At 42.6% G+C, this 12,098-nt stretch overlaps 1 protein-coding gene across 7 annotated transcripts in view; it reads left to right on the forward strand.

Annotated features, from left to right (window-relative positions):
• Positions 1-12,098, forward strand: part of NEDD4L (NEDD4 like E3 ubiquitin protein ligase) — a 360,734-nt gene that overhangs the window by 285,927 nt on the left and 62,709 nt on the right. For all 7 annotated transcript variants that reach the window (XM_065932817.1, XM_065932818.1, XM_065932820.1 and 4 more), the window contains 5 exons: positions 2,169-2,230; positions 2,391-2,493; positions 4,185-4,351; positions 9,734-9,866; positions 11,014-11,190. In XM_065932817.1, coding sequence (XP_065788889.1) covers positions 2,169-2,230; positions 2,391-2,493; positions 4,185-4,351; positions 9,734-9,866; positions 11,014-11,190 — 642 coding nt within the window. The remainder of the gene's footprint in view (positions 1-2,168; positions 2,231-2,390; positions 2,494-4,184; positions 4,352-9,733; positions 9,867-11,013; positions 11,191-12,098) is intronic.

Genomic DNA, 12,098 nt, shown 5'->3' on the forward strand with positions numbered 1-12,098 from the left:
GGCAGGAGAAGAGAACGACAGAGGATGAGATGGTTGGATGGCATCACCGACTTGATGGACATGGGTTTGGGTGGACTCCAGGAGTTGGTGATGGACAGGGAGGCCTGGTATGCTGCAGTTCATGGGGTCACAAAGAGTCGGACACAACTGAGCGACTGAACTGAACTGTTTATTTTTGTTTTTATTTCTATTACTCTGGGAGGTGGGTCATAGAGGATCCTGCTGTGATTTATGTCAGAGAGTGTTCTGCCTATATTTTCCTCTAAAAGTTTTACAGTTTTTGGTCTTATGTTTAGATCTTTAACCCATTTTGAGTTTTTGTGTATGGTGTTAGAAAATTTCTAGTTTCATTCTTTTACACATGATTGACCAGTTTTCCCAGCACCACTTGTTAAAGAGGTTGTCTTTTCTCCATTGTCTATTTTTGCCTCCTTTGTCAAAGATAAAGTGTCCTTAGGAGCATGGATTTATCTCTGGGCTTTCTATTTTGTTTCATTGATCTATGTTTCTGTCTTTGTGCCAGTACCATACTGTCTTGATGACTGTAGCATTGTTGTACAGTCTGAAGTCAGGAAGTTTGATTCCTCCAGTTCCATTCTTTCTCAAGATTACTTTGGCTATTCGAAGTTTTTTGTGTTTCCATACAAATTGTGAAATTATTTGTTTTAGTTCTGTAAAAAATACAGTTGGTAGCTTGATAGGGATTGCACTGAATCTATAGATTGCTTTGGGTAGTATACAATTTTCACTATATTGATTCTTCCAGTTGATGAACATGCTACATTTCCGCATCTATTTGTGTCATCTTTGATTTCTTTCATCAGTGTCTTATAGTTTTCTATATATAGGTCTTTTGTTTCTTTAGGTAAATTTATTCCTAAGTATTTTGTTCTTTTCATTGCAGTGGTGAATGGGATTGTTTCCTTAATTTCTCTTTCTGTTTTTTCATTGTTAGTGTATAAGAATGCAAGGGATTTCTGTGTATTAATTTTATAACCTGCAACTTCAGTATATTCATTGATTAGCTCTAGTAATTTTCTGGTGGTGTCTTTAGGGTTTTCTATGTAGAGGATCATGTCATCTGCAAACAATTTTACTTCTACTTTTCCAATCTGGATTTCTTTTATTTCTTTTTCTTCTCTGATTGCTGTGGCTAGGACTTCCAAAACCATGTTAAATAATAGTGGTGAGAGTGGGCACCCTTGCCTTATTCCTGATTTTAGAGGAAATGCTTTCAATTTTTTGCCATTGAGGGTAATGTTTGCTGTGGGTTTCTCATATATGGCTTTTATTATGTTGAGGTATGGTCCTTCTATGCCTGGTTTCTGGAGAGTTTTTATCATAAATGGGTGTTGAATTTTGTCAAAGGCTTTCTCTGCATCTTTTGAGATAATCATGGTTTTTATCTTTCAGTTTGTTAATATGCTATATCACTTTGATTGATTTGTGAATACTGAAGAATCCTTGCATCCCTGGAATAAAGCCCACTTGGTGTATTTTTAAATTAATGACATAGTATCATTTCTTTTCCTACTTGCTTTGACCTCTGATTTTGCACAACAAAATACTGATTTCTATTTAAAATTAATAAATAGCACAATTACGTCATAGCTTTTTGAAATAAGCACCAGCAAAAGGCTGATGGATGATGCTACCTAGGACAGTCTCTGTGGGGGAGATGGCTCTTTCAGTTATCTGAGGCTGAGGACATATTTTAATGTCAAAAATAAAGTAAAATTGCATTCACACATTGATCTTGCATATTTTCCTATTAGCCTCACTCTTAGATTTCTTGAATCACAAGGGACAGGCAGGCAGGCACCAGTGACCCCTGGTTCTCCAGAGTTAATCAGCAGCATGAGATTGAGGCCTGCACCCAGCAGTTAGAAATTACACTTGGCAGTGACAGCTATAATTTTGTAAATTTGTGGAAGGCTGGGGTTGGCTCCTAAAAAATGGGTGTTGATAGTGACATCTAGCGGGTCTTGAGGAGATAAAGTTCTGTGACCTATGAAATATGTAATTAATTGTCAAGTAGTGTCTGAGGAGCCAACCTGTCTTTTCTGAGCACGTTCTAAAACAGACAAGTGTGTCCTCGGTCATCTGGTTGGGTGGATGTGAAATATGAGACCCTCAGGAGCACCAAAACTTGCTTTTTATTCCTTTAGACAGAAGACCCAACCATGGAGCGACCCTACACGTTTAAGGACTTTCTCCTCCGACCAAGAAGGTGAGGCTTTAGGCTGCAAGCCATTCTTTATGCTTTGGCCTTGATTTTCTCTGAGGAAGATTTCAGCATCTTTCCTGATTGCATCTGTTTAAAGCATCATAAATATGAAGTGTCAAACCAAGTCACATCCTCTGTAACCAATTTTTCTTCCATCATGCAGTCATAAATCTCGGGTTAAGGGATTTTTGCGATTGAAAATGGCCTATATGCCCAAAAATGGAGGCCAAGATGAAGAGAACAGTGAGCAGCGGGATGAGATGGAGGTAAGCCGGGCACTCCGGGCTGTGGTCTATTTTCTTTCCCTAAGAGAATGTAGATATTTTACATGAAGGTTTTATAATTTAAGGAACTAAATGTTTATAAATATGAAGGAACTTAAATGTGTTCATGAATGTGCATCTTCCATGGATCTACCAATATGTTTGCTTTTACCAAAAAGGTGAGCTTTTCATTTTACCTTATAACACTAATCATTGAAGAGGTGTCTTTTTATGAACTGCTCTAACCCCTGTTCTATTAACAGCCCCACCACTGTGTGAAATTCTCCCCCACATATTTAATTCTCTTATTTCTTTGGACTTTAGCGCTTAGTAAAGTCCTTGTAGCACTTAGAATGGCTTCAAAGTGGGTAAAATGATGTAGAAGCTGTTCCAAGTTTCTTACTCGTTTGGCCAGCAGGTGAGAGCGTGCATTAGAAAAGCTCTCCTCTAGAAAGGCCTTTCTGCAATTAGCTGTCCAGAGGAATTTTCTTTTGTTCCCTCTTGGCAAGTTAAAGAGAAAAATACCACCTTTTAACTTTCCTGTCACATGCGTCTACTGTGGGTCCTGTCTACATTCGCAGCACAGGCTCCAGACAGTGCTGTTTCATTAGACACATTCTCATATTGTTTGGAGAATGTCCATTCACGAGACCTCTCCGTGGCCTGTTTGCACATCTGTTTGCAGCTGTTGCATATACATGGTGTGTGAATAATGCATTATGGGCAAGTAACTGCACCCGTCCCCCCCTAAGACCCAGAGGTCATATTTCCAAGCAGTATTTCATGTGCAGGCTTTCATCTCTCTCTGGGAGAAGGACTGAAGTGGGTGGTAGGCAGTCTTGACTGTTAAGATTTCATAAGCACATCCACACATTTTTATCTCGAATCCAAGGAATTTTTTTTTTTTTTTTTTTTTTGCACTCCTCTAGCCTTCCAACTGCAGTAACCAGTGAATTAGTTAATTTTCCAGTGACTTTACTAGGGGATGTCAGGAAGGAATACTTAATGCCGAAAATATGTGTTGCAAAAGAGTACCTCTGACTCGGGGACCATGAAGGCTGCTGACGGGGTGGCAGCAGGTGGGAAATGACTGAGTAGGAAGAGGCAGCTTCTAGGCTGTTCCTGGCTGCCGTGCGTGCTCGTCCTCCCTAGAGGGGTGTCAGGGAGCTCCCCCTCCTCTGGGGGCCACTTTCCCGTGGTCCTCCCTGGGGAGCAAGAGCGCCTCAGGCCTCTTGGTGGCCTGCCCGTGGCATCTGCAAGAACGCACGTGCTGTGAGGCTCATCTTCCCAGCTCCCTCCTACCTTCTGGAGGTGTTGAAAAGACGACAGCTGTAGCATGACCCATATGATCGGCATGGCTTTGTACAGCCCCGGAGGCCATCAGGTCAAAATAACAAACACGAAATATGAAAGAGCATAATGGGACCTAGGTAATGTGAGGGGCTGCTCAGATCCCCGTCCATGTCACGACCCGCACTGCCGTCCTCGGGGAGGGCAGTGCAGTTTGTTGGCCATGGCTCAGAGCGATTTTGTGACTCTCTTAGAATTGACATTTTTTCCACCTTGTTTGGAGAATTTCTTGAAATGTGGTGCACGAAGCCACTGCCGGAGCCCATGGGAGCGAGGACAAAGGGCATGGATGCCCTGGAACCAGCGAACCAGCCTGACGCCCTTCCCTCTCTTCTGTCCCACAGCCCGGGTGGGAAGTCGTTGACTCCAATGACTCGGCATCTCAGCACCAGGAGGAGCTGCCCCCGCCTCCGCTGCCCCCTGGCTGGGAAGAGAAAGTGGACAACCTGGGCCGCACTTACTACGTCAACCACAACAACCGGACCACGCAGTGGCACCGACCCAGCCTAATGTGAGTGCCATCTGTGGCCGCGGACACGTCCCCCACCCTGCACACAGAGGCCCACGTGGCAGCTCTTTGGGACAGAGCTGGGAAGCACGTCTTCCATCAATGGAAGCGCGTGGTTGTGCGTTGCAACGGGAATCCTCTTGGTGTAGTTAGAGGGCGTGGGAACCTAACAGAGTTCGTAGGTTATAAAGACGCCCTGGCATCTGTATCATGGTCTCCTGCTGTAAATATGCACTAATTTACTTTGCATGCCATCTTTATGTAGAGTCATGAGATGTAAAACCAAGATCATTTTTCTTTTTAATGCATGGTGATTACATCTCTGCTCCCTTCTTCAGTCTCAGCACATATTGGCTGTGCCATTTCCTCTTTAACTTCTTGGAGTTTTATTCCATAATTATTTGATTTAGAAACCCTCTCAAAACTTTCTTTTTCCCTTTTTGAGGAATATATAGATCACCCCCGTGGTATCATTAGAAGCAGGTGGGAGGGTTGCTAACTCACAGTTGGTAACACTCTTTGTTCTAGTCCCTCGCCAGCCTCAGGGACACAGTGAATTGATTGTTATTTTGTTCACTGGACAATTTTTGGTTTAATAATAGCAAACACTAATTAAACCTCATGACTATAAAAAAGGATTTGAAGTAGCTTGTTTTTTAAATGATAGTATACAGCAAGACCTAAAACTATTAATATACAATAAAAGACAAAAGCAAATACTAAAAATGTAAAAGGAAAAGGCTATCCTAGAAAAGGTGAGCTCCCCGGCAGCCAAGACAAGGAAGTAATTATCAGTAAATTGTATAATTTTCAGTATGAATAAAGGCAAGTATATCAGGTGAGATAATTTTCTCTTTAACCCAGACTCTGAAGGAAATTAGCTGATGATGGTTTTTGAACAAGTGTTAGCAAGGTGATGGATGATGTTGTCAATAACCCTTTTGTCTTTAGAAATTGCAACTGTTGTCTGCCTAAGACTGTGCCGTGGGAAGAGTTGCCAAGAAGTCTAGTCTAGGTGTTGTTTGATTTAGAGGAAAAGCTTGCAGAATCTGCAACAGTGAAGGCCAGTCCTTCCTAAGTCCCTAAGTGGGTTCTCCTTAATATCAGGCGCCCTTGGTCAGCTTTGGACCACCTAGCATGAGCACCAGCTCATTGCTGCCGAGACAGCATAGTATCCCAATATCCAGATGATGTCAAACTCTTCTTTGTTATAATTTTTTCCATATAGAAATATAAATGGAAATGGTTTCATTGGTTTTTTAATTAATTTGTTTTTACTATTTCCCTTTAATCAATGACCAAAGCTGTTAAAACTGTTTTAAGTCATTTGACTATTGTAGTTATTTGTAGTTTTAAAAAAAAGTAACCACCTTGGACTTGGTTACATGTAGTGGTCACAAGATTCTTGGTAGCAACACCCTGAGCAAAGTACCTTTATCTACCTTTGTTAAAGGTCATAGGAAAACAGTATCTGAAAATAACACTTCATGGGGACCCTAGTGTCATGTGACCTCTGTAAGAAAACCAAGTGACCACTAGCAGCTCACAGAGACTAATAACCAAGATGCATAGGGAGAAATGTTCACTGTCCTGAATAATTATGCAGACCAAAGTCTGTGTTTGGGGGCAAATGGGAGCAGTTGTTACTTTCTCTGCCTCAGAGAGTGGTGAAACTAATGAAGAAATCCCTAAGGAACACGTCATAGTTTTTTTAAACACACCACCTTCAGTGTCCTGTAGCACTGAACCAAAACAAAAGCTGTAACTTATGTAAATACTGGCTCCTCAGGAGTCCAGAAATAAATTGGGAAACTGTGGTTCTTCCAAGTTCAGGTTCACATGTAGTTGAGGGAGACGTCAGTGACGTGATGGTCTGCACAGGTGACTCACCAAAAGGGACGTTGGCAGAGCTCTGGGTGCAGCTTCCCGGCTGCCTCCTTCCCATCAGGCACGGCGTCTAGGAAACAAGAGAAAACTGAGATGAGGGAAAAGGTCGGTTTCCATGATAACCTCCTGTCTCAACCGTTGGAGAATATGAGGTTCTTTGTCCTTAACTTGATTTGGCTTGACCAGAGCCCTCAAGGCCTCCAGATGATTTTTAAGTGTCGTTTTAATTGAAAAATGATTTTTCTCATCAATCAGTTTTCACAGAATGCTACAGGCACTCCAGGGAGGGGGGGCGGGGCGGGTATTAGCAAGTGTCTTTATTAAAAAGCTGTATCTGTGCTGAGAAAGTCAGATAATGAAGTGATGGTTACATTCTACAGAGAATGAAGGCCCTCCCGGGGAGTCTCAGCACTTACCCAGACTTGCGCTCCAGGCTTCAGCCCCTGCCAAGTCCTCCTGGACATCCCATTGCCCTCAGGCTGTCCTTGCAGGGTCCTGCCCTCCCTGCCTCTTGCCGCCCACGGTCATCAACACAGAGCGTCTGATCATGCAGGCTGCTCTTGAGGACTTTCTCTCCTGGGCCCTGCAGATGTGCTACCCCTCGTCCCCTCCAAAAAAACAAAACCAGAATGTGCCTGTCCCCCTGGCAACCTTCAGATGTCAGCCTCCTGTCCTTTCCTCCAGGAGAGCCAGACCTCCTCTGTCCCAGTCTGTCTGAAAGCTGGATGCTTTCCCGTGAGGACACAGAGCACATAATTCTCTTACTGCCTGTGTAAGCAGGGACTGTGGTTTCCTCTTCACAGAGCAACCCCTAGCACCTGGCACAAAGTAGGAACTTTTAACTGAATGAGAGACTACAGATGAGTCGTTTCTGAGAGTGGGTATAGACGCATGGTTTAGTGAACTGTCGGGGACTGGATGCAGAGATTAGGACGGAAGGTGATCACAGAACACTCCCCCAGGTCTCTCAAGTCAGATGGTGGCTTTTTAAAACCCCTTTAATTTTAGATTTGTCCTTGTCCTATTTAACTGTAAACTATAAACTTTTTATTGTTAAAAGCAGAAGTTCAAAAATATAATGAAGGAATAGTATTAAGACTATAAATGAAGATGGGTTTGTGAAACACTCATTTTAACTCTTTTTAGTACTTCTTTCTAAACCACTTTGTACTTCTTCTCCCTTTAGCAATCATTTAATCATCTCTTGATGACTCAGGTCATCATTTGTCACTGACAGTCACTGATAGGATGTAAATGAACCAATACATTGATCTTAATTGGCACTGAATTTGATAAATGTATGGGTTTTCTTGTCTTTATTAATTTGTGTATTTCCTATGAAAGTCAAATGAAAAATATTATGTGAAATTAATGAATGAAGAAAATTGAAAGAGCTACTCCTTATGTTTTTTTTCCCTGCCTCCGGTAAAATCATGTTTGTTTTGTCAGCTCAGACCTATTTTTAAATGTTCATTTTCCCATCAGTGACCATTTAAACTTCCTGTCAGTTTCATCAACCCTCTCATTCAATTGCTTGATTAAGGGCCAAAGGGCTCCCTCGTATGAATATTTTCATTTCGTCTCTAAAGACCATAAGAAAGTCCAGACTTGGAATTTCAGAATCAGAGTTATCTTTCTTCTTTATGCTTTTTAGTTGTTTCTAGTTCACACTGATTACTGATTATTCAAGCATGTTGGATAAGGCGGATTAGCATAATTTATTTTAAACGCCCCTTTAAAAAAAAAAAAAGACCTTTTCAGAAAAATGGAATTTTATATACTTCTCAGAAAATGCAGATACAGTAATATTAAACCTTATTCTCCTCAACCTCTCCAAAATCCCTGTAACAATTCAAGTGTGTGTTACAACCCAGAACACGCATGTGGTGTTGACTAAGTGACAACTGACATTTCAAGTGAAGATATAAAATTTTCACAAAACTTTTATATATACAGTGTTTTAAGTAAAGTCATTATACAGTGAAATTGAATTGAATATCCTGTAAAAATCACTGTAGCAGTGTAAAATCCTAAAGATAATATTATATTTTCTAACATACCTAAGAGAGTGTTATTTTTTTATCATTGTTTTGGTAGTTTCATAAATTGTATTAGTATACTTGTGTGTCCCTTGATTTTATTTAGCTTCTTTGTGGCCTTATGTGATTTTTTTCAGATATAGTTTAATACATCTATAAAATATGCAAAATAGGTATTTCTGTGAGGTTTTAAGAATTTATGTATCTGTTGTGTAACTTCATTTAGATCTTAATAACAAGAGTTAATGATTTAATATGGACTAAATAGAAGCCAACCTCATACTGTCACTTTACCAGTAAAGCTAAAGCTCGTGAAGACTGTTGGTGGAGCTGTTCAGACTCCTAGAAGCTGGCGATAAAGAGTCGCCTAGTTATTTGCAAACAGTGCTGCCTGTCACAGGCTGTTCACTGTTGCAGGGCCCAGTAGGCTCTCTTGGGGGAAGGCAGCATGTCTGAGACTGCATGAGAATGTCTTAAAACCTGTGTTTTAAGGAGAATCTGTAATGAGGGCCCTTGATTAATACTGGATTTCAGTTAGTCTGAAATAATGTTTTCAGCTATTGTGAAATATTAATTTGCAACCTCATGGTATCTTATTGAAAGAGTCTGTAAGCGTTTTCTCTGAAAAACATTTTGACATTTAAACCTCTACTTTAAAAGCCTCCAAGTAATATTTCTCCCAAAGGAGAATTGCCTGTAATTTACTGCAGAAGTTTTAAAGATGGAATCAGTGCTTTTCAAATCCTAAATTAAGAGTTACATGACAAAAAAAAAAAAGGAATATGAAGTTACAGTATTCTTCAGATCCTAGTTGATTTGGGAGGTAATTGCCTGATGTTTGTGTGAATTTTAAAATAGAGTTTAATGGGAGTTTAAAAGTGGAGTTTAAAAAGTGTCATGATCTGAGTTTCTGTCAAAATGAAACCCACAGCGGCCGAAAAAGTTCATGTTGAATCAGGAACGTTCCTTTGGGACACCAGCTTTGAATTTATACTGTTTGTACTTACTGGCTGATTGCTGATGACCAAAAGTCTGGACCTTGTCATTGCTAGACTCCTTGAGGGGTCGCCACTGACTGCCCTCGAGTGAGCGCTCACCTGTCATTCTCCTTCAGAAAGCCGCTTCTCGTGGGGCCCCTGGGTGGAGGACTTTGATTTCTCATCTTTCTTAAACCCTATAAAGTACATGCTACAGTATATCCCTGAAAGATACTCAAAAACATTGTGGCAGAGGCATTTAAAAACTGTGTTTATTTTAATGAAGCCGACGTGGAAGTGTCCTCTCGCCAAGAGATGTTGGCAGCTTCTCCTTTGAGTGGCCCGCTGATTCTCGGGGTTGAACGAGAGAGCACTGACGGTGTGTTCGGTGCCGGGCCCTGGTGAATGCTGGGCTGGGGTTGAAGGGCCAGGTATCAACACCGGTTCTCTTTCTGCCCCCCCCCCGCTCCGTGTGCGCCCAGGGACGTGTCGTCCGAGTCCGACAGCAACATCCGGCAGATCAACCAGGAGGCCGCGCACCGCCGCTTCCGCTCGCGCAGACACATCAGTGAGGACCTGGAGCCGGAGCCCGGCGAGGGCGGGGAGGGCCCCGAGGTGCGACCCCTGCCTGCTCCCTCCCTACAGCACCCCCTGGCGGTGGGCTGCGGGGCGGGGAGGGCCCCGAGGTGCGACCCCACCTGCTCACCCGCCCCCCACCACGCGCCTCCGTTCCGTGGGCTCCAGGCTGATGCCGTGGCACGATTTTCTATCTCAGTAAATACTGTCCAAAAGAAAAGATTACAGTCTTCTAGCTAGTTGAAGACCATTGGGGTATTTACTAATACATTGGGGTATTAGAAAGTGCTTCTAGAGGCCATCTTCAAGCACACATAATTTACATCACTGTGAAAGTGCATGACATTTTTTAGCCCAGAAATCTTAATGTATTTTCACTTTATACTTTTATTTTTCCCCAGAGTCTAAACGTATCTTAGGCAACATGGTAATCATCTTTGAGCAGTTGAAGGCACCTGCCCTGTAACTTCTTCAGGCACCAAATATAATTTTGAATAGTTTTGACATGGTGAAACAGGTTATTACCAAGAAAATACAAGTTGGGGTGAACATAGATGTTCATAAGTTCACTCTTAAATGCTTATGGTAAATCACTGGGGAAAATATAAATTGAACAACAAATTAGTAATTGTGGTAACTTCGGTGCTGCCTTGACAACTCTGTTTACTTATTGGAAATCCATTCTTACGTTAGGAAGATCATTCACAAAATGTTCCAGTGATCAAAATTGGAAAAGCAAAATGAATGATGCTGTAATAAATTCACTAAAAGTTACTTGATAACCAGTGATTGCCAACAGTTTATAGCATCTCTGCTGTTTTCATTGTGAATCCTCAGTGGTTAGAGTAAAAGAAAATCATAAATTCCTGAGGATATTTTTTAACCCGTGCAGAGCAGGTAGCATAGCCACTGCTAAGAGAGGTGCTGTTTTAAAGGGGTTAGGAGCACAGCCCCTGGAGCCAGGCTTCCTTGGCTCTCTGGCCTCTGGCACCAGTTACTCCCGCAGCCTCAGTTTCCTCATCTGTCAGTCAGGCTGGGAGCCTTATCTTCCTTACGGATGCTGGGAAGACCGAGTGCCTCCTTAGCGCTCAGTAAATGTGAACGACAGTTAGGATGGTTATTACCGGGGCGGGCACGAGAGGGTCCCTCACTCCAGCACTCACCACAGTGTCTCTTCCCGCGGCAGCCTTGGGAGACCATTTCAGAGGAAGTGAACATGAGTGGAGACTCGCTCGGCCTGGCGCTGCCCCCGCCGCCAGCCTCGCCTGTGTCCCGGACCAGCCCTCAGGAGCTGTCCGAGGAGCTGAGCAGAAGGCTGCAGGTCACTCCCGACTCCAACGGCGAGCAGTTTGGGTCTTTGATTGTAAGTCATGGTCTTGTTTGAATGAGAAGTTGAGCGAATAGTTTGTCATTTTTGTTGTTGTCACTTTTCAGAGAACCTTGTTTGCAAATAATGACCAGGGTCTCCTAGCCCCCAAATAATTGTGACATTTCCCAAGTTCCTTCTTCCCTGGGAGAAGCAAGACTATACCAAACAGCCCAAGCAGGCGGAGCACTTTCTTGATTCATAGATAACTCATCTATGACTTCTGTATTATTAAGCATTAACCTCATAGAAGCTCTTTTCCCAGCAAAAGATTGGTGAAACAGTACCTTCATCACAAAGTGGTATTTCGCAGTGGGACCTGAGAGCCATTGACCTCCACGTTGGTCTCGTACATCATACTCTGCATGCTTTATCATTCTTGTTTCACAGGTGAAGGCATAATGGTTAAGTGACCTGTCCAAGACAGGTTAGGATGGGAGACAGAAGACATCTCCTAAGTCCCAGAGAAAGGCTGTGAAATGTGACACTGCCGCTCGGGTAGCGTTTGAACTTGAGTTCTCAGCCGTCAAGGAGATTCGTTCTAGACGCTTCAGGTGGGGCTAAGCCCCAGTGAGAGTCAGCAGAATCAGCCATGAAGACCTGTGTTTGACAACACAAAACTGCAGGAAAAGCCCATAGAAAATTCTTGCTTGTACATAAAATTGAGAAGCAATGCAGTCTCAGTATTTCTTGAGAAACTGAGCCAGCAGATGCACTGTAGTAAATGATGGTAGTCCCTCAGCTGAAAATGGTATCCTAGAAAAATAATCATCATGACAGCCGTATCACATGTAAATGAGTAGGAGGGCTGCATAAAGTGTAAAGGTAGGTACTCAAAAGACCGTCACTCCTTCAGCTGTGTGTTTCTTTTAAAAGATGCCGTAGGCCCCTCAGGAGTTACAGCG

The sequence above is a fragment of the Muntiacus reevesi genome, chromosome 4, assembly GCF_963930625.1.
Source record: "Muntiacus reevesi chromosome 4, mMunRee1.1, whole genome shotgun sequence".
NCBI classification, from domain to species: Eukaryota; Metazoa; Chordata; class Mammalia; order Artiodactyla; family Cervidae; genus Muntiacus; species Muntiacus reevesi.